At 50.4% G+C, this 22,341-nt stretch overlaps 2 protein-coding genes across 2 annotated transcripts; one reads left to right on the top strand and one right to left on the bottom strand.

Annotated features, from left to right (window-relative positions):
- The first annotated feature begins 1,674 nt into the window (after window positions 1–1,674).
- PANX3 (pannexin 3) lies at window positions 1,675–7,694 on the top strand. Its single transcript, XM_073655464.1, has 5 exons — window positions 1,675–2,369; window positions 3,176–3,318; window positions 4,673–4,887; window positions 6,167–6,834; window positions 7,406–7,694. The coding sequence occupies exons 1-5, from the start codon at window positions 2,192–2,194 to the stop codon at window positions 7,432–7,434; spliced, it is 1,233 nt and encodes a 410-aa protein (XP_073511565.1). The 5' UTR covers window positions 1,675–2,191; the 3' UTR covers window positions 7,435–7,694.
- Window positions 7,695–8,442: 748 nt separating this feature from the next.
- On the bottom strand, window positions 8,443–19,499 carry TBRG1 (transforming growth factor beta regulator 1). Its single transcript, XM_073657383.1, has 10 exons — window positions 19,344–19,499; window positions 16,097–16,227; window positions 15,636–15,706; window positions 14,863–15,071; window positions 14,079–14,221; window positions 13,745–13,891; window positions 13,401–13,498; window positions 12,856–12,966; window positions 10,682–10,824; window positions 8,443–9,091 (listed from the first exon to the last, which is right to left on the bottom strand). The coding sequence occupies exons 2-10, from the start codon at window positions 16,223–16,225 to the stop codon at window positions 8,949–8,951; spliced, it is 1,194 nt and encodes a 397-aa protein (XP_073513484.1). The 5' UTR covers window positions 16,226–16,227; window positions 19,344–19,499; the 3' UTR covers window positions 8,443–8,948.
- Between the last annotated feature and the right edge of the window lie 2,842 nt (window positions 19,500–22,341).

A 22,341-nucleotide genomic window follows, 5' to 3' on the forward strand; every position in this document is an offset into this window, starting at 1 on the left:
TGTGTCTGCTGGTTGTCTCTATAGCCTTATGGGGCCCCTGTGTATAGCAGTGTATACCCCCATGGGGCTCCTGTGTATAGCAGTGTATACCCCCATGGGGCTCCTGTGTAGAGCAGTGTATAGCCCCATGGGGCCCCTGTGTAAAGCAGTATATAGCCCCATGGGGCTCCTGTGTAGAGCAGTGTATAGCCTTATGGGGCCCCTGTGTATAGCAGTATATAGCCCCATGGGGCCCCTGTATAGCAGTGTATAGCCCCATGGGGCCCCTGTGTATAGCAGTATATAGTCTTATGGGGCCCCTGTGTAGAGCAGTGTATAGCCCCATGGGGCCCCTGTGTATAGCAATATATTGCCCCATGGGGCCCCTGTGTATAGCAGTATATAGCCTTACGGGGACCCTGTGTAGAGCAGTGTATAGCTCTATGGGGCCCCTGTGTCCAGCCATGTATAGCTCTATGGGGCCCCTGTGTCCAGCCATGTATAGCTCTATGGGGCCCCTGTGTCCAGCCATGTATAGCTCTATGGGGCCCCTGTGTCCGGCCATGTATAGCTCTATGGGGCCCCTGTGTAGAGCAGTATATAGCCTTATGGGGGACCCCTTGTAGAGCAGTGTATAGCCCCCTGGGGCCCCTGTGTAGAGCAGTATATAGCCTTATGGGGCCCCTGTATAGAGCAGTATATAGCCTTATGTGGCCCCTGTGCAGAGCTGTGTAGCCCCCTGGGGCCCCTGTGTAGAGCAGTATATAGCCCCATAGGGCCCCTGTGTATAGCAGTATATAGCCTCATGGGGTCCCTGTATATAGCTCCATGGGGTCCTTGTGTAGAGCAGTATATAGCTTTATGGGGCCCCTGTGTAGAGCAGTATATAGCCTTATGGGGCCCCTGTGTAGAGCAGTGTATAGCCTTATGGGGCCCCTGTTTAGAGCAGTGTATAGCCCCATTGGGGCCCCTGTGTATAGCAGTATATAGCACCATGGGGCCCCTGTGTAGAGCAGTGTATAGCCTTATGGGGCCCCTGTGTAGAGCAGTATATAGCCCCATAGGGCCCCTGTGTATAGCTGTATATAGCCTCATGGGGTCCCTGTATATAGCTCCATGGGGCCCCTGTGTAGAGCAGTGTATAGCACCATGGGGCCCCTGAGTAGAGCAGTATATAGCCTTATGGGGCCCCTGTGTATAGCAGTATATAGCCTTATGGGGCCCCTGTGTATAGCATTATATAGCCCCATGGGGCCCCTGTGTATAGCAGTGTATAGATTTATGGGGCCCCTGTGTATAGCAGTATATAGCCTTATGGGGCCCCTGTGTATAGCATTATATAGCCCCATGGGGCCCCTGTGTATAGCAGTGTATAGCCTTATGGTGCCCCTGTGTATAGCAGTATATAGCCTCATGGGGCCCCTGTGTAGAGCAGTATATAGCCCCATGGGGCCCCTGTGTAGAGCAGTGTATAGCCCCATGGGGCCCCTGTGTAGAGCAGTGTATAGCCTTATGGGGCCCCTGTGTAGAGCAGTATATAGCCCCATGGGGCCCCTGTGTAGAGCAGTATATAGCCCCATGGGGCCCCTGTGTAGAGCAGTATATAGCCCCATGGGGCCCCTGTGTAGAGCAGTGTATAGCCCCATGGGGCCCCTGTGTAGAGCAGTATATAGCCCCATGGGGCCCCAGTGTAGAGCAGTATATAGCCCCATGGGGCCCCTGTGTAGAGCAGTATATAGCCCCATGGGGCCCCTGTGTAGAGCAGTATATAGCCCCATGGGGCCCCTGAGTTGTCGGTGCTGCGGGGCGACCTCTTTCTGGGGGTCTCTGTGGATAATGACGGCTCTTCCCCCTCTGATCTCTATATAGAAGCCGCTCTCTGTAATTGTCAGGACACCGGCGGGGGCCACATCTGCTGCTCGGGGTCCCCGGGGTCCAGGCTGCAGGATTACAGCTTGTGGTCAGTAAATTATAAGGCGTCAGTAACCGGGAACATTTCGGGGTATTTTAGGTAATGTTGGATTTATTTTTGGAGTTTTCTGCTGGGTATTTAGTCTCCGGGAGGCGGCGGCTGCGTCAGTGCGAGCCGGGGCTCGGGGGGATCCTGTGAATATTCGGGGGCTTTCTTTTTCTTTTTTTTTTTTTTTTTTTTGCTGATTTTCCAGATTTTTGCAGATTTCTTTTAGATTTTTGGTGATTTTTAGCAGCCATCATGTCGATAGCACACAGGGCGGCGGAGTACATGCTCGCAGATGCTTTACTGCCGGATGTCCCCCCTAATAAGAAAGGCCTCCGCCTGGAGTTACCCCTGGATCGCATCATTAAGGTGGTCTCCGTCGGTCTCCCCCTGCTGCTCGTCTCATTGACTTTTGCTCGGGAACTTTCTTCAGGTGAGGACAGTTATATGCATGTATATATGTGTATATATATATATTCCCCTCCCCCACAGATCACAGCCGAAGCTTCGTTACTGATTATAACCTCAGGGTCTTGTATCACTTTTCAATTCTGTTTCCCCCCATTTCACTTATTTACATCCCCAAGTTTTCTGTTCATCCTGTTCTGCCTGGTTCAGGAATACAATGCCAGTACTGCAGTGAAGACTGACACAGAGTAAAAGGAAAAAAAAAAAAAAAAAAAAGCAAGCAGTGTGTAACAAATGCTGGTTGACAGCTCCTATGGGCACTGCCATGGCTGCGGCAACACTGAATCCCCCCCCCCCTCCCCCGAAGTGCATGTGCCAAGATTAGAAACTACCTGCTATCTGTAGGGTGGACGATAACTCCCCGATCACACTTGGACCCTCACTGATCCAGACAATGTGGTTCTGAAGAGCCCGAGGGCTGAGTATGAGTCCAATGGGACCACCGGAGTTACCGATGAGGTGGATGTGGTCAGTAACTCTTATCTCTCTTCTCCGGAACAATGTTCTAAGATGATTTATGCCCTCATCAAAGAGATAAGAGTTACAGACCGGAACGAGCTCACTGACAGATTCCACGGTTACTCATTCTGCAGCCTGCTGTGTACCGTAATACATAGAGGATGTAGAAAATAGGTATAATGTCATCCTATTGCAAGAAAAATATATTTATTCAAGTAATAATGCCTCCATATCCTAATAGGGTCAATGTCTGTGATGTCATCCTAAAGTACGATGACCCCTTCCGCCCTCGCCCCCCCCCCTCTGTTACAGGGTCACAGATTATATGCTTCCCTCCAAGCAATTTTACCGCAAAGCAAGTGCAGTACGTGGACAAGCACTGCTGGCAGTCACTGACGCACCACGACTTCACGGAGGACGGGGAGCTGTCGGCCACTTCTCTCTGGATACATAAGGTAAGATGGGGACACGGGAGGGACGTCCGTATGTGACATCTATAGATCCAGACCGCAATCACGATGGCAGGGCTCAGTTATAGCGCAATAATGGTGGAACAATAGGGCAGTAATTGTATATTACATCATGTATTTAGCTGCATCCAGCCCAGAATTCTGAGATTTTCTTACATATTACGGCGCCACCTGGTGTTCACAATGTATACTATTATGCACGTCTACCCAATGAGCCGAGTGCTAGAGGATACACATGCTCAGTCCCCTCCACCTAATGAGCTGAGTGCTGGAGGACACACACGCTCGGTTCCGTCCACCCAATGAGCCGAGTGCTGGAGGACACACACGCTCAGTCCCTTCCACCCAATGAGCCGAGTGCTGGAGGACACACACGCTCAGTCCCCTCCACCCAATGAGCCGAGTGCTGGAGGACACACACGCTCAGTCCCCTCCACCCAATGAGCCGAGTGCTGGAGGACACACACGCTCAGTCCCCTCCACCCAATGAGCCGAGTTCTGGAGGACACACACGCTCAGTCCCATCCACCTAATTAGCCGAGTGCTGGAGGACACACACGCTCAGTCCCATCCACCTAATGAGCAGAGTGCTGGAGGACACACACGCTCAGTCCCCTCCACCTAATGAGCCGAGTGCTGGAGGACACACACGCTCAGTCACTCTCCCAACCACCTAGTCTTTGCATTGTGATCCTCTGATCACGGCAGAACAGCCAATAGAAACCTTTCTGCCTGCGTGTCAGGGAAGGAGCTCAATCTCTGCAGTACATGTCGGTATATCTCAGAAGACTCCTGAGATTTGTCTTTTACCTCTTCAATGCTCCAGAAATTATGGCTCAATTATCATTTATCCTGTAGAAAAACTTTCTTGGGGCCGTATTTACAGCTTCCAGAAGGGGAAGGAGACTGACTGATAGGGATGTGGAACAGGAGATGGTGAAAGAAAGTACAGAGATGAAAAAAAAAGATGGACAATGTATATTTTCTGGGTGGATATAACACAAACTAGTTTAAAATAGAAGTAAAAGCCTTTTGAGACCTTTTATTTTAACTTGATTTATGTGTCAGCCCCTTTTATTAGGCAAAGGAAAGGTCCTGAAATCTTATTAAGGGTCCTTAGGCGTGGCCCCTTCTTGGCAGCTTATATTTATGATGAAATGATATGGGACAACCAGGGATTGCACCATAGTGGGTGCAGGGGCAGCAGGTACCCTGATTTGTGGAGGCTGAGCCCCTCCTACCCCATAGAAGACCCCGATATTACAGGTAGTTTGGGTCCCAGGAGCTTCCAGGCTGAATACCTGACGTTCTGCTCTGTTCCGTCCTCTGATTTCGGCAGGTGTTCCCGTTCACCCTGACAATCGTTGCCGTGGTGATGTATATTCCCTGCGCGCTGTGGAGATACATTTCGAAGTCTGCATTGTATCCTGATCTCCTCTTCATCATCGACGAGCTCGACAAGTCCTACAACCGATCCATTAAACTGGTGCAACATTTGCTGAAGACCCATCGGACCTGCCCCGACCCGCAGCTGTTCTGGGAAGAGCTGAAAAGGTGCGAAGAGCGATACAATGTAACAGTGCAAAAGGGGGAATCAGAGCACAATTGATTGATAGCAGCGGTCACCTGACACAATAATGTCAAGTGAGACCTATTGGGAATAGCCACACCCACATTGTGATTAAAGGGGTTATCCATGACTATTTAATTCTTTTACTATGGGCGGAAGAGCTAATGGGCCGGTAGTTGCCCAGTGCTGATCTCTGCCGGCGCAGAGCGGTCACCGATGCTTCTGCCGGCGGTTCACCGGTTTCCATTGACGTCACGTTGATAGAGCTACTCATCTGATTGAGATCTAGCTCGCCGCTCCCGAGCTGCAGGACTCCGGCTGTCAGTCAGTATGACACCGGCTGTCAGTCAGTATGACTCCGGCTGTCAGTCAGTATGACACGGTCAGTCGCGCCCCATCGACAGAGCGGAACGCAAGAAAAAGAGCTGCTGTGATGTGGAGCAGCTAAATCTACCAGTAGCAGCGGTCAGTGACTATCCTGAGCCGGCGGCGGCGGGTAGAACAGGCAGGTAAAGCTCAGACTGTAGAATTATAGGGTGTAAATTCTCAACTTTGTGCCAGAAATAATTACCCTCCTAATAAATTATAACCTTTATTTATAACCATTAACCATAGACGAAAGAATCTGAGTCCAGATTAATGTGAAACAGTTTCTGTTAGCAACTACTGTACCTGCCTGTTTTTTTTTTCTTTTCACTATGAGCCTAAAAACTAAGTAATGGACAACCCCTTTAAATAGCGGTTGTCCAGTGGTGGACAATATAGTTTAATGTTTTTTCATTTTTTTACAATTATTTTTTAGATATACAGGGAGCTCCCCCTAGTGGTGGCTGCAGACAGGATCTCATCATGTATCTCTGTATACAGGGAGCTCCCCCTAGTGGTGGCTGCAGACAGGATCTCATCATGTATCTCTGTATACAGGGAGCTCCCCCTAGTGGTGCCTGCAGACAGAATCTTATCATGTATCTCTGTATACAGGAAGCTCCCCCTAGTGGTGGCTGCAGACAGCATCTTATCACGTATCTCTGTATACAGGGAGCTCCCCCTAGTGGTGGCTGCAGACAGAATCTTATCATGTATCTCTGTATACAGGAAGCTCCCCCTAGTGGTGGCTGCAGACAGGATCTTATCATGTATCTCTGTATACAGGGAGCTCCCCCTAGTGATGGCTGCAGACAGAATCTTATCCCTTGTCTCTGTATACAGGGAGCTCCCCCTAGTGGTGGCTACATCTGAACTGATCTGAACGTTTATTTGCAGTGCTCGTCATGTCCGATACTTTGAGTTTCCTCTGCTGGAGAAGTACCTGAGCTGTAAGCAGCGGTCGCACTACATCGCGTTCACCTACATCCTGCGGAACCTGCTCCTCGTGCTCCTGATCATCATCACCTGCTTCTACCTCGGATTCTTCCATCTCAGCGTCTTCCACCGGGAGGAGTTTAACTGTCACGTGTCTCCGGGGTTCCTCGTGTCCGAACCGTCGGGATCGGAGTTTGTGAAGTGTAAGTTGGTGTCTCTGAGCATCTTCCAGGTGATCAGCGCGGTCCACGCCGCCGTTTACCTGCTGCTTCTTCCCGTCATCCTCTTCAATATCAGCAAAGTCTTCCACTGGGACAAGCAGTTCCTGAACGTGTACGAGATGCTGCCGGCCTTCGACCTACTCACCAACAAGATGCTCGGCTGCCCCATCAACGACCTGAACATCATCATCATGTTCCTCCGCGCCAATATTTCTGAGCTCAAGTCCTTCGGGCGCCTGAGTGTCCTGTGCACATTGAAGAAGACGACGCGGCACAACGAGAAGATTGACACGGTGGTGGACTTCATGACGCTGCTGGTGGGAATGGACGAGGACTACCAGACGCCACCTGACTTCTCAGCGTGCGAGAAAGACCCGGCGGCAACCGAAGCCCAACCAAACCGCTTCGGTAAGAGTCACCAGGAGCCTTCCTTAAAAGGGGCATTCCCATTGTAGGAGCTGATGGCGGTGACTCCACAGCGCCATCGTTCCGCTCATTGGTGTCAGACAAACACTGAGCGGAAAGATCATAATGTGCAGGGATAATTTCCTAACATGGGAAGAGCCCTTTAATTCCAGGTCTGATCACTTAGAAAGGCCGATCCTTTATTCTGACAGTTTGATAATCCGTCCCTTTAATTCCAGGGTTACAGCAGCCCGTCTGCTACATTGTCATTTGTGGGATACCTCCACAGCGCCCCCTATCTGAAAGGGACCTGTAGCTCTGTACATCCTGAGCATTGTAATGAATGGAATTGCTAGCACTACAGTATAGACTGACACGACAAAGAGGGGACAGTTCTAGCAGGTTATAACCTCTGGTGACAGCTGTTCGTGGTCGTTACCCTCCCCCACAGCCCTTACTGTGTTTAGGAGATGAAGAATATATGTTTTGTCCCAATGTGAACTTTAACCATAAATGTCCCTATGATAACACTGATGGTATCAGGGGCTAGAACTAATTATTTTTTCCTTTCCAGAAATGGTAAAGACCGAGGCCAGTAAGTAGTGGATGTGTCCGGTGGAGCCGCCGCCTTCTGTTACTTATTGGAGCGGGTTCCAGGAGGCGCTGGATGACAACCCCCATCATTTCCTGCTCATTACTGATGGACACAATCGTCTTCTTTTGGGGGGCTCTTGTTACCCCATGCTGCTGTAGGGCAGACACCCGCTGTTCGAGAGTCGCCCCAAAAACCCCTTACCAGAAAGCACAAATTCCATTTCCTGCGGTCGTGCAGTCCTATGTAAATAAAGTGAATATTTGTATGATGCAACGTTCTTTTTGTGTCTTAATACTTTTTGCTCGCTGTCAGTGAATGGAATCATTGTACATTCAGACCATGCCTTGCTGAGGGTTTGCTACAATGTATCGGTGCAGACGGTCCTCAGCGATTCTCACAATCTTCTTGTGCTCTGATACATTGTAACAACCCTACAGCTGTGTGAGCAGGACGACTGGTTATTTTGTGAATATTAATACGAATATTTCCATTCACTGACAGCAAGAAAGTTCTGATAGAATATAGGGGAAATATTTCCAAACCAGCGCAGGACAACCAATCCGGTTCCAGCTTACATTTTTCACAAGCTGCTGGGAATATGAGAGCTGTGACCTGATTGGCTGCTCGGGGTAATGACTCCACTGTAATTTGGCTCCATCTCTCCCTGTTAGGGCTGTTAGGACCCCGGTAAATAGCTGCTATTAGTGCAAGAACTTGGATATAAGTTCCCAGTTTCCCTGCAGCACCTCCACTGGAGACATGAGGTATTGCACGGATGTCAGTGAGGGCAGGCCGGCCGGGTCAGGGATCCTAATCAGGAGACCCCCACACTCTCACACTCAGGACCCCCCAGTCTGGCACTGATACGTCAGACAGGACCAGTCCTATAATAACCTCACACCCGGACATTTACCGCCTGCTGCTGGCCGGACATGCTGGGACTTGTAGTTGTTTTTATAGCCAGAGAGCTACGGGTTTAAAGTCATAAATAACAATAATGACCGGAAACGTCGCGGTTTACTTTTTATCGTTTATTTCTGAGAAATGTACAAAAGAAAATCTACAGGAAGGGAACAAAGCGGCCGAACGTGACACAGTGTGACGACACCGCTCTCAGCAGAACACAGAGACACTCGTAATAAATACAACGTACACTGATCAGACATGACATTAACGCCACTGCCGGCTGATGTGACAGTGGCGCCTGTCGGGTAGGGGAGATCGTCGGTTCTTGTAATTAATGTGATGGAAGCAGAAAAAACGGGCAAAAGTGAGAATCCAGCGACCGACGGGGGCGGGGAGTCACCGGTCTACAGAGGATTGTACCTTCAGTAACGGTCCGGAGCAGGATGAGGGTCCAGGTGTTTCGTTGGGCCCCTGGAAGTCGCAGCGAGCGCCGCTCAGGATCTGCTGCCAGATACCGCAGGACACCTGCGGAGGAATGCGGAGTCGGCCCCGCTCTGGTGCAGGCAGGGGGGCGACAAGTCTTACATTGTGATATTATGGCTGACATCTACCGCTGTCACTCCGGAGACCCCGGCGCGCTGTACTGGTGACCAGGCGGAGACTTCAGGTGCCGGGAAAGCTGAGACGGAGCCAAGAACATCTCCTGGTAGGTGGAGATATAATCGTGTGCGGCGTGGATCTCCGGGAGATCTAATGTCCCTGCAATACAGAAGCCAGAAACTGTAATGAAATAGTGTGTGTGTGTATATATATATATATATATATATATATATATATATATATATATATATATATATATATATATATATATATATACACACACACACTAAGTATAATGGACGGAGATGTAATAAGAGGAGCGGTGATATCACATCTTATTACAGTACAGGGTGATATAAGAGGAGCGGTGATATCACATCTTATTACAGTACAGGTGATATAAGAGGAGCGGTGATATCGCATCTTATTACAGTACAGGAGATATAAGAGGAGCGGTGATATCGCATCTTATTACAGTGCAGGAGATATAAGAGGAGCGGTGATATCACATCTTATTACAGTACAGGGTGATATAAGAGGAGCGGTGATATCACATCTTATTACAGTACAGGAGATATAAGAGGAGCGGTGATATCACATCTTATTACAGTGCAGGTGATATAAGAGGAGCGGTGATATCACATCTTATTACAGTACAGGAGATATAAGAGGAGCGGTGATATCACATCTTATTACAGTACAGGAGATATAAGAGCAGCGGTGATATCACATCTTATTACAGTACAGGGAGATATAAGAGGAGCGGTGATATCACATCTTATTACAGTACAGGTGATATAAGAGGAGCGGTGATATCACATCTTATTACAGTACAGGAGATATAAGAGGAGCGGTGATATCACATCTTATTACAGTACAGGAGATATAAGAGGAGCGGTGATATCACATCTTATTACAGTACAGGAGATATAAGAGGAGCGGTGATATCACATCTTATTACAGTACAAGGAGATATAAGAGGAGCGGTGATATCACATCTTATTACAGTACAGGTGATATAAGAGGAGCGGTGATATCACATCTTATTACAGTACAGGAGATAAGAGGAGCGGTGATATCACATCTTATTACAGTACAGGAGATATAAGAGGAGTGGTGATATCACATCTTATTACAGTACAGGTGATATAAGAGGAGCGGTGATATCACATCTTATTACAGTACAGGGGGATATAAGAGGAGCGGTGATATCACATCTTATTACAGTACAGGTGATATAAGAGGAGTGGTGATATCACATCTTATTACAGTACAGGGTGATATAAGAGGAGCGGTGATATCACATCTTATTACAGTACAGGTGATATAAGAGGAGCGGTGATATCACATCTTATTACAGTACAGGGGGATATAAGAGGAGCGGTGATATCACATCTTATTACAGTACAGGGGGATATAAGAGGAGCGGTGATATCACATCTTATTACAGTACAGGTGATATAAGAGGAGCGGTGATATCACATCTTATTACAGTACAGGGGGATATAAGAGGAGTGGTGATATCACATCTTATTACAGTACAGGTGATATAAGAGGAGCGGTGATATCACATCTTATTACAGTACAGGGTGATATAAGAGGAGCGGTGATATCACATCTTATTACAGTACAGGGGGATATAAGAGGAGCGGTGATATCACATCTTATTACAGTACAGGGGGATATAAGAGGAGTGGTGATATCACATCTTATTACAGTGCAGGATATTATATTTAGTGCAGGCGGTACCTGTCAGGATGGCGTCTGGTTTGACATCTGTGAGCGATTGTCTCTGGAAAGCCTCGAAGTTTATGGCCGGGCTTTTCTCCGATATCTCCTGGGGCATCGGCCCGTCTCCCGACCTCCACACCTCAAACTTCACCCACTCGTAGCTGCGATATAGAAGAAGTGACTGCTGCGCTGCGCGGACTGTCAGTGTTACATTACACAGTGAGTATATATGTATACACACATTATATACGGTATATACAGCGGAAAAAAAATAAGTATTTCACACACGGCCGATTTTGCCCGTTTTCCCACCTACAGAGAATGGAGAGGTCTGTCCTGTTTATCGTAGATACACTTCACCTGTGAGAGACAGAATCGAAAAATAAAATCCATGCTTCACGGTTGGGAGGGTGTTCTTGGGGTTGTCTCATCCTTCTTCTTCCTCCAAATATGGCGAGTGGAGTTGATACCAAAAAGTTCTATTTTGGTCTCATCTGACCACATGACCTTCTCCCATGCCTCCTCGGATCATCCAGATGGTCATTGACCAACTTCAAACGGGCCTGGACATGTGCCAGGGGGGACCTTGCGTGCCCTGCAGGATTTTAATCCATGATGAAGTGTGTTACTAATGGTAATGTTTGAGACTGTGGTCCCAGCTCTCTTCAGGTCAGTGACCAGGTCCTCCCATGTAGTTCTGGGCTGATTCCTGATCTTTCTCAGAATCATCCTTACCCCACGAGGTGCGATGTTGCATGGAGCCCCAGACCGAGGAAGATTCACAGTCATCTTGTGTTTCTTTCATCTTCTAATAATTGCGCCAACAGTTGCTGCCTTCTCACCAAGCTTCTTGCCTGTTGTCCTGTAGCTCATCCCAGCCTTGTGCAGGTCTACAATTTTGTCCCTGGTGTCCTTACACAGCTCTTTGGTCTTGGCCATGGTGGAGAGGTTGGAGTGTGATTGAGTGTGTGGACAGGTGTCTTTTATACAGGTAACGAGTTCAAACAGGTGCAATTAATACAGGTAATGAGTGCAGAGTAGGAGGGCTTCTTAAAGAAAAACTAACAGGTCTGTGAGAGCCAGAATTCATGCTGGTTGATCGGTGACCAAATATTATTTCACGCAATAAAAAGCAAATTAATTATGTAAAATCCTGCAATGTTATTTTGTTTTTTATTTTTAGATTCTGTCTCTCACAGGTGACGTGTACCTACGATAAAAATTACAGATCTCTCCATTCTCTGTAGATGGGAAAACGGGCAAAATCAGCAGAGAATCAAATACTTTTTATCTCACTGTATATGTATATATATATATATATATATATATATATATATATATATATATATATATATATATATATATATATATATATACACACGCTGTGTCCTCACACATTATATATATATTATATATACACACACATATATATATTACACATACAGTTCAGACCAAAAGTTTGGACACACCTTCTCATTTAAAGATTTTTCTGTATTTTCATGACTATGAAAATTGTACATTCACACTGAAGGCATCAAAACTATGAATTACCACATGTGGAATTATATACTTAACAAAAAAGTGTGAAACAACTGAAAATATGTCTTATATTCTAGGGTCTTCACAGTAGCCACCTTTTGCTTTGATGACTGCTAACAGTCTATCAGTAGGACTATCAGCTGTGTATCCACCTGACTTCTGCACAACACAACTGATGGTCCCAACCCCATTTATAAGGCAAGAAATCCCACTTATTAAACCTGACAGGGCACACCTGTGAAGTGAAGACCATTTCCGGTGACTACCTCTTGAAGCTCATCAAGAGAATGCCAAGAGTGTGCAAAGCAGTCATCAATGCAAAAGGTGGCTACTGTGAAGACCCTAGAATATAAGACATATTTTCAGTTGTTTCACACTTTTTTGTTAAGTATATAATTCCACATGTGGTAATTCATAGTTTTGATGCCTTCAGTGTGAATGTACAATTTTCATAGTAATGAAAATACAGAAAAAATCTTTAAATGAGAAGGTGTGTCCAAACTTTTGGTCTGTACTGTACATACATACATATATATTTTTTTTTACACACACACACACACACACACACACACACACACACACATGCTGTGTCCTCACACATTATATATATATATATATATATACACACACACTCACACTCGCTGTGTCCTCACCTTACACATTTCCGGGCGCCTGGACAGCTCTGTATCAGGTTCTGTATCGTGGGGTGCGTGAACCCGAAGAAGTATTCCCCCGCACTCTTCTGGGCGGCGATATTGTGCCCCCTGAGGAAAGATAAAAAGCCCGAGATGAGCGAGTGCCCAGTGTGAACGCTGCTGTGGATGTCACGGCTCTGATATCTGCGCTCGGTCCCCTCCTGCCGGAATCCACTAGTGATCCCTGGATCACTAGATGGTGAGACGCTGTACGCAAGGAACACAATTAAAAAGCTGCACAGATGTGTTAGATCTACGTATGATGTACAGAAGAGTCACTATTGTTCTCATCTTCAGGTCTCATCCAGAGCTGCATTCACAATTCTGCTCCCTGTGGCTCTGGAATAAGCCATGATGTGCGGCTCCTGGTCCACACAATGCAGCACAGCAGAGGATGCAGAGCTACGTGCTGAGAGCTGGCAGGAGTGAGCAGCACTGTGAGCGCAGCTCTGAAGGTGACGAGTGTCGGACATGATGCTGGGACCACACACGGCTGCACTTACCGCACCGCACCAATACTTTTCAGGAGAGCAGCGTGACAGTCGGCGGCGGAGTTGGCGATGATGGAGTTCTGAGGATCTTCTTCGGGGACGATCTCAAACTACGACAAGAGAGGAGATTAATCAGCGGCCGAGAACGTCGCGTCCAACCAAAAGCAGGCGCTCTGGTCACTTGCAGTTTATGATTTTCTGTCCTATAGGAAGTCAGATCTCCAGCTACACAGAGCAGCCAATCTGAGCAAGCAGAGCTGCAGTGTAAAGCATAGAGAAAGCAACATAATTCCATCGACAGGCCAGCGCTAGTAGTTACTCTAACCCCATAGGCCTCGCCAGAAAGGAGTGCTGACCTTGGGCCCAGACCAGCCATCTTTTATCTGACAAGTGTACAGACACTTCTGCTCCGGGCTCCTCATACTGACGAACACTCTGGTGCTGCAGAAGCCAACCGGATAAATGGCCGCCTTGTCATGGAAGCTGCTGCGGTCGGATACGATCTGTGGAGGGAGAAATGTGTCAGTCACTACAATAAATCCATAAATTATATACACACATAAGACAACTACAACCCCCAGCAGACTGCTGCTGTCAGGGATTGCTGGGAGTTGTAGTTGTGAAACCAGTTGCAAAGAACCTTAAAATTGGCAGCAAGTTTATCGGGAAACGTGTGGGGACGTCGCTCACCTCTCCCAGACTGTAAACAGTCAACCCATCCAAGACAATGGGGAAGACGGGGCGACCGCAGGGGTCCAGGAGGATTGGCTGCACCCACCGCCGCCGAGCCGCGCCTTCACTCACTCTCTTCTTCTTAGAGAATTTCTTCATAACTGCGAAAAGAAGAGAAAGTGTCCGTGATAGAGGCCAAGGCACGGCTGCCGGGAGGACCAGGCGCGGCCGAAATACTCTGCGCTGCCGGGAGGACCAGGCACGGCCGAAATGCTCTGCGCTGCCGGGAGGACCAGGCGCGGCCGAAATACTCTGCGCTGCCGGAAGGACCAGGCACGGCCGAAATGCTCTGCGCTGCCGGGAGGATTTTCTATAACACTCTGTCTGTGATTCCCCACTAGGTCATCCGGAGATACCACACATTTTTTTGCACAGTCTTCCTGGATCAATGGTCTTGATGTAACCAGGAGGGTAACTCCACCGATAGTCGTGGCATATAGCCGCAGTACATCTTCTGCGTCACACGTGCAGCATGCTCGCTTTCACCCTCGCTCTCACCCCAGTCCTCGCCCCTCGCTCGCCCTCACCCCCACCCTTGCCTTCGCTCGCTCTCGCCCCTCGCTCACGCTCGTCCCCGCTCGCCCTCGCCCCGGCCCTCGATCGCCCTCGCCCCTCGATCGCCCTCGCGACCCTGCACTCGCGACCCTGCACTCACTCTGTGGATTTTACTTGTGCAAAAATAAAAGGTAGAATCCGCAGAGAATTCGCCATGCATGACTCTGCCGTGCGTTGCGCTCCTTGCCTTCTCCTTTGTTTTCTTTGCCCTTTTCTCGACGGTCTTTCTTCATCTTTTTGGCCGCGCCATCGTCCCCCGCGCCGCTCAGGTTCATCTCCAGGTTCCCGTCGCTCAGTCCGGACACGTCATAGCTGAGAGATAAGCCGGAGCTGTGCGTCCCGGCCGGGTCGTCCTCGCTCAGCGCCTGCAGCTGCAGGAGCCTTTTTAGTAAAAATCTGGAACATAAAATAAAACAAATCCGATCCAAACAGTGAATCTCCGATACTCCGCCATCTGATAATCCAGAACCCAGCATAATAATATTCTACAGCCGTCCTGAAATCAGGATTATATGTTGGAGGGTCTGACCCACAATGATAATGTAACACCTGCCCATTGAATAGGGGGTCCTGCAGTCATGAGCGTCGTGCTGCAGTCGCCCGTGTGGTCTGTAGATATGGCAGAGGCAGACAAAACGCCATACATTTTGTAATGTACGCGCTCGACCGTCGCTCCATACAATCAGGGGTCCCGCTCTTGTCACTGGGGGGGGGAATCAGCAGCCTATTTCTGAGTGCGGGTGATACATTTATATAATGAAGATGACGTTTTCCCATCATCATTCTGAAAATCTCTGCTTCCCATCAGTGAATAGAAACTTTCTTATTTTTATCCATCCCGGGGTAACGCCTTGTAACAATGTATCCAGTCCGGACAATCCTCTATGAGCAAACTAATACATTGTAACAAACCATCCGACGACTCTCCAGCAGTGCCTGAGCGCGGGCTGCGGCCGTTACCTCCGCTCATCCTTCGCTTTGGTGAATTTGTTTTCCATCCGGGCGATCTCGTCACATAGCGCTGCGTTCTCCTGAGAATCACGGAACATGGACAGAAAAAAAGCATCATCAATAAAATCCAAAGCATTGACACAAAGCGCAAAACCTCCAGTCTCCGGTGACAGGATGTAGTCAGCATTTCTTACTTCTGTCTGGTCCTGGGAAAGCTGGGTGACGCTGAGCTGAATGGATTTATCAGCAGAGGTGAATTTACCACATGGACGCGACTACAACTCCCACCGTCTTTACCATTCAGCTGCCCGAAAGTTCAGAAACTGAATGCTGCAGTGAGGATTTGCTGGTCAGGACGCTCAGGGCGGACACGGCTGCCAGATCGCCAGTCACCCAGCTTTCCCAGGAGCAGAAATCAGGAGCTTCCAGCAGAGGACGAGTCCAGGACGATGGAGATGTCGGTTACTCACAAAGATCATCGCCTTCGCCATTCTCCGCAGCCGCAGACACTTCAGCCTGTATTTCTCATTGTGGCTCCGTTTCTTGCTCTTCATCTTGGCCTCGAAGTACGAAGAATGGGAGACGAATGCCGGATTCATCCCTGACCGAGAAACCGGAGATCAGAAGAGAAGGAAAGGAGACTCTGCAGTCAGCGGACGCCGGGCGTACCTCAGCACAAAGCGCATCCCAGCCAAGCATGGGCGGATCACAGGAGAGTGTGAAAGAGTGGGGCAGCACAGTGGAGGGATCGCGGGGTGGAGTGTGTGCACGGTGGAGTACGGCAGAGTGCGGGGTGTACCGCGGCGGAGTCTGCTGCAGGTGTATCTCAGTGGAGGGGAGACGCTGTCACAGCAGTGTACATCACAGTGAGTTATAACTCAGCGCGGGGCGTATCTGAGCGGATCGTGTATCTCAGCGCGGGGTGTATCTCAGGGCGAGGTGTAGCCGAGCGGATCGCGGATCTCAGGGCGAGGTGTAGCCGAGCGGATCGCGGATCTCAGGGCGAGGTGTAGCCGAGCGGATCGCGGATCTCAGGGCGAGGTGTAGCCGAGCGGATCGCGGATCTCAGGGCGAGGTGTAGCCGAGCGGATCGCGGATCTCAGGGCGAGGTGTAGCCGAGCGGATCGCGGATCTCAGGGCGAGGTGTAGCCGAGCGGATCGCGGATCTCAGGGCGAGGTGTAGCCGAGCGGATCGCGGATCTCAGGGCGAGGTGTAGCCGAGCGGATCGCGGATCTCAGGGCGAGGTGTAGCCGAGCGGATCGCGGATCTCAGGGCGAGGTGTAGCCGAGCGGATCGCGGATCTCAGGGCGAGGTGTAGCCGAGCGGATCGCGGATCTCAGGGCGAGGTGTAGCCGAGCGGATCGCGGATCTCAGGGCGAGGTGTAGCCGAGCGGATCGCGGATCTCAGGGCGAGGTGTAGCCGAGCGGATCGCGGATCTCAGGGCGAGGTGTAGCCGAGCGGATCGCGGATCTCAGGGCGAGGTGTAGCCGAGCGGATCGCGGATCTCAGGGCGAGGTGTAGCCGAGCGGATCGCGGATCTCAGGGCGAGGTGTAGCCGAGCGGATCGCGGATCTCAGGGCGAGGTGTAGCCGAGCGGATCGCGGATCTCAGGGCGAGGTGTAGCCGAGCGGATCGCGGATCTCAGGGCGAGGTGTAGCCGAGCGGATCGCGGATCTCAGGGCGAGGTGTAGCCGAGCGGATCGCGGATCTCAGGGCGAGGTGTAGCCGAGCGGATCGCGGATCTCAGGGCGAGGTGTAGCCGAGCGGATCGCGGATCTCAGGGCGAGGTGTAGCCGAGCGGATCGCGGATCTCAGGGCGAGGTGTAGCCGAGCGGATCGCGGATCTCAGGGCGAGGTGTAGCCGAGCGGATCGCGGATCTCAGGGCGAGGTGTAGCCGAGCGGATCGCGGATCTCAGGGCGAGGTGTAGCCGAGCGGATCGCGGATCTCAGGGCGAGGTGTAGCCGAGCGGATCGCGGATCTCAGGGCGAGGTGTAGCCGAGCGGATCGCGGATCTCAGGGCGAGGTGTAGCCGAGCGGATCGCGGATCTCAGGGCGAGGTGTAGCCGAGCGGATCGCGGATCTCAGGGCGAGGTGTAGCCGAGCGGATCGCGGATCTCAGGGCGAGGTGTAGCCGAGCGGATCGCGGATCTCAGGGCGAGGTGTAGCCGAGCGGATCGCGGATCTCAGGGCGAGGTGTAGCCGAGCGGATCGCGGATCTCAGGGCGAGGTGTAGCCGAGCGGATCGCGGATCTCAGGGCGAGGTGTAGCCGAGCGGATCGCGGATCTCAGGGCGAGGTGTAGCCGAGCGGATCGCGGATCTCAGGGCGAGGTGTAGCCGAGCGGATCGCGGATCTCAGGGCGAGGTGTAGCCGAGCGGATCGCGGATCTCAGGGCGAGGTGTAGCCGAGCGGATCGCGGATCTCAGGGCGAGGTGTAGCCGAGCGGATCGCGGATCTCAGGGCGAGGTGTAGCCGAGCGGATCGCGGATCTCAGGGCGAGGTGTAGCCGAGCGGATCGCGGATCTCAGGGCGAGGTGTAGCCGAGCGGATCGCGGATCTCAGGGCGAGGTGTAGCCGAGCGGATCGCGGATCTCAGGGCGAGGTGTAGCCGAGCGGATCGCGGATCTCAGGGCGAGGTGTAGCCGAGCGGATCGCGGATCTCAGGGCGAGGTGTAGCCGAGCGGATCGCGGATCTCAGGGTGAGGTGTATCTGAGCGGATCGCGGATCTCAGGGTGAGGAGTATCTGAGCGGATCGTGTATCTCAGTGTGGGGTGTATCTGAGCGGATCGTGTATCTCAGTGTGAGGAGTATCTGAGCGGATCGTGTATCTCAGTGTGAGGTGTATCTGAGCGGATCGTGTATCTCAGTGTGCGGTGTATCTGAGCGGATCGTGTATCTCAGTGTGAGGAGTATCTGAGCGGATCGTGTATCTCAGTGTGGGGTGTATCTGAGCGGATCGTGTATCTCAGTGTGAGGAGTATCTGAGCGGATCGTGTATCTCAGTGTGAGGTGTATCTGAGCGGATCGTGTATCTCAGTGTGGGGTGTATCTGAGCGGATCGTGTATCTCAGTGTGAGGAGTATCTGAGCGGATCGTGTATCTCAGTGTGAGGTGTATCTGAGCGGATCGTGTATCTCAGTGTGAGGAGTATCTGAGCGGATCGTGTATCTCAGTGTGAGGTGTATCTGAGCGGATCGTGTATCTCAGGGTGAGGTGTATCTGAGCGGATCGTGTATCTCAGTGTGAGGAGTATCTGAGCGGATCGTGTATCTCAGTGTGAGGAGTATCTGAGCGGATCGTGTATCTCAGTGTGAGGAGTATCTGAGCGGATCGTGTATCTCAGTGTGAGGTGTATCTGAGCGGATCGTGTATCTCAGTGTGAGGAGTATCTCAGCGGATCGTGTATCTCAGTGTGAGGAGTATCTGAGCGGATCGTGTATCTCAGTGTGAGGTGTATCTGAGCGGATCGTGTATCTCAGTGTGGGGTGTATCTGAGCGGATCGCGTATCTCAGTGTGAGGAGTATCTCAGCGGATCGTGTATCTCAGTGTGAGGAGTATCTCAGCGGATCGTGTATCTCAGCCTCAGCCGCCGTTCGTCCGGTGTGCAGCATTACGTCGCTATCGGTGGCCCCCGCGCCCCCAGACTCCGGAGCAGCAGAGGCTCCACATACTTGGGGTCTGGGGCGGATGAGGGGTCTTCCTCTACACTCACCGGGGAGGGCCGGAGGGGTCGCAGGCAGACCCTCTGTGCTGACTTCCCCGCAGCTCGACCACCTCACGACAGAGTGCAGATCCTAATGCTGAAGGACCTGTGATGATGTCATAACCATGTGATCAGTTATGGAAGGAGTCGGCTAACTGGGCTAAAGGACCTTTGATGATGTCATGTCCATGTGATCGGTCACATGTCTCAAGCCTGCAGTATATCAGGTGCCCACGATGCAGAAATGCTGCAGATTTTTTCCGCTTCTCCTTAGCAGGAAAAACGCATGTGGATCATACATGCGTTTTTTCTGCCAGGTAGAAGTGTTTGTGAAGCTGATCGGTGTGTGCGGATGAAATTCTCGGACCGGCCCACAGGGAAGCGGAGAATTCCCCGGTGGGCCCCTCATCACTGTATGAGCAATGGTTGGCACAATACACTGGATTTTCTATGTACAGACAGAAGCAGCTTCTCATCATTCACCAAACTCCCAGAATATTGTTATATAGAAGCAGCGGTAATGTGTGCGGAAGGTCCGGTAGTAGCTGCATGTAGCAGTGGACCCCAGACTCAGTGTTACTGGTGGGCCCTTGGCAGCCCTGTATGACACAGATTCTCATTGGTCATTGTTGTAAAAGTCTTCACAGTCTGTAATAACAAAGCCCTGTGGTCCGCACAGAAACATGAGGCGTCTGCGCCTGGTGCCGAGGCTGGAGGAGCTCTTACAGTAAAGAACCAGCTCCTCAGGTGACTATTCCACAGATTTACCGCTCTTACAGTAAAGAACCAGCTCCTCAGGTGACTATTCCACAGATTTACCACTCTTACAGTAAAGAACCAGCTCCTCAGGTGACTATTCCACAGATTTACCACTCTTACACTAAAGAACCAGCTCCTCAGGTGACTATTCCACAGATTTACCACTCTTACAGTAAAGAACCAGCTCCTCAAGTGACTATTCCACAGATTTACCACTCTTCCAGTAAAGAACCAGCTCCTCAGATGACTATTCCACAGATTTACCGCTCTTACAGTAAAGAACCAGCTCCTCAGATGACTATTCCACAGATTTACCGCTCTTACACTAAAGAACCAGCTCCTCAGGTGACTATTCCACAGATTTACCACTCTTACAGTAAAGAACCAGCTCCTCAGGTGACTATTCCACAGATTTACCACTCTTACAGTAAAGAACCAGCTCCTCAGGTGACTATTCCACAGATTTACCACTCTTACAGTAAAGAACCAGCTCCTCAGGTGACTATTCCACAGATTTACCACTCTTACAGTAAAGAACCAGCTCCTCAGGTGACTATTCCACAGATTTACCACTCTTACAGTAAAGAACCAGCTCCTCAGGTGACTATTCCACAGATTTACCACTCTTACAGTAAAGAACCAGCTCCTCAAGTGACTATTCCACAGATTTACCACTCTTACAGTAAAGAACCAGCTCCTCAGATGACTATTCCACAGATTTACCGCTCTTACAGTAAAGAACCAGCTCCTCAGATGACTATTCCACAGATTTACCGCTCTTACACTAAAGAACCAGCTCCTCAGGTGACTATTCCACAGATTTACCACTCTTACAGTAAAGAACCAGCTCCTCAGGTGACTATTCCACAGATTTACCACTCTTACAGTAAAGAACCAGCTCCTCAGGTGACTATTCCAGAGATTTACCACTCTTACACTAAAGAACCAGCTCCTCAGGTGACTATTCCACAGATTTACCACTCTTACAGTAAAGAACCAGCTCCTCAGGTGACTATTCCACAGATTTACCACTCTTACAGTAAAGAACCAGCTCCTCAGATGACTATTCCACAGATTTACAGTAAAGAACCAGCTCCTCAGATGACTATTCCACAGATTTACCGCTCTTACACTAAAGAACCAGCTCCTCAGGTGACTATTCCACAGATTTACCACTCTTACAGTAAAGAACCAGCTCCTCAGGTGACTATTCCACAGATTTACCACTCTTACAGCAAAGAACCAGTGACGCGCCTAGGGGATGGGGACGACTCGGCGCCCGGGCCTTGTTGTTGTTGCCTGACCTTGGGGATGTCGCGGTGGTTGGCTCCCAGGCCCGTACCCTGGGGCCACTCTTAAAAGCGAAAAAGGGGAATATTTTATGGGAAAGGGAAATGTTCGTGACGCCACCTGTAGATTCTGGTGGCGCTCCTCTGAGGCCGGTGTTCTGGCAGCTTAGGGACAGGATAGTAGATACGAACTTGGCGTCCAAGGCAGGATCGGTTCAGATGGGACCGACACTGGAGCTGATACAGACAATGCGGGTCTCAAGCACAGATCATAGTCCGCAGGTGCGGTTTCAGGTTCAGGCACCGCCAAAGTGGTTTCAGGTTCAGGTACTGCAGGTGCAGCTTCAGGTTCAGGTACTGCAGGTGCGGCTTCAGGATCAGGTACCGCCGGAGCAGTTTCAGGTGTTCAGGTGCTGCAGGAGTGGTTTCAGGTTCAGGTGCCGCAGGTGCGGCTTCAGGATCAGGTACTGCTTCAGACAAGGCTGGTGCTGGTACAGGTAAACTGGACAGGTAGAGGGACCTAACAACAAAATAGCAGCTTGCAGACTAACTAAGAAAATTGTTGCTCAGGCACCTCCCAACATGTGGAGGTGCCTTAAAGGTGTTGTCCCATGAATGAAAGTTCATTTTAATCAATAGATCTTGGAATAATAATAAGTTCCACAATTTGATGTGTTTAAATAAAATATTCCTGTGCTGAGATAATCTTATAAAAGTGCCCCTGCTATGTTCCGTGTAAATGGCCAGGCCCGGTGCCAGCACCCGGCGCACCTGGCCAAGTGTTGGGGCCCTGAGCAGGCGGGGGGGCCACTCGCTGTCGGGCACCCCACAGTGCTATGGGACCCATGAGTGGAGGAGAGCGGTGTCAGCGCCCGCTCCCCCCCCCCCCCGCTTGCTCAGGGCCCTGGCTGCCGGCACAATACTTACCTCTCCCCGTGCCTCTGCAGCAGGTCCGGTCT

This window comes from Phyllobates terribilis, unplaced genomic scaffold (genome assembly GCF_046119375.1).
Source record: "Phyllobates terribilis strain yellow unplaced genomic scaffold, ASM4611937v1 Scaffold_12__6_contigs__length_324123572, whole genome shotgun sequence".
Classification (NCBI taxonomy): domain Eukaryota; kingdom Metazoa; phylum Chordata; class Amphibia; order Anura; family Dendrobatidae; genus Phyllobates; species Phyllobates terribilis.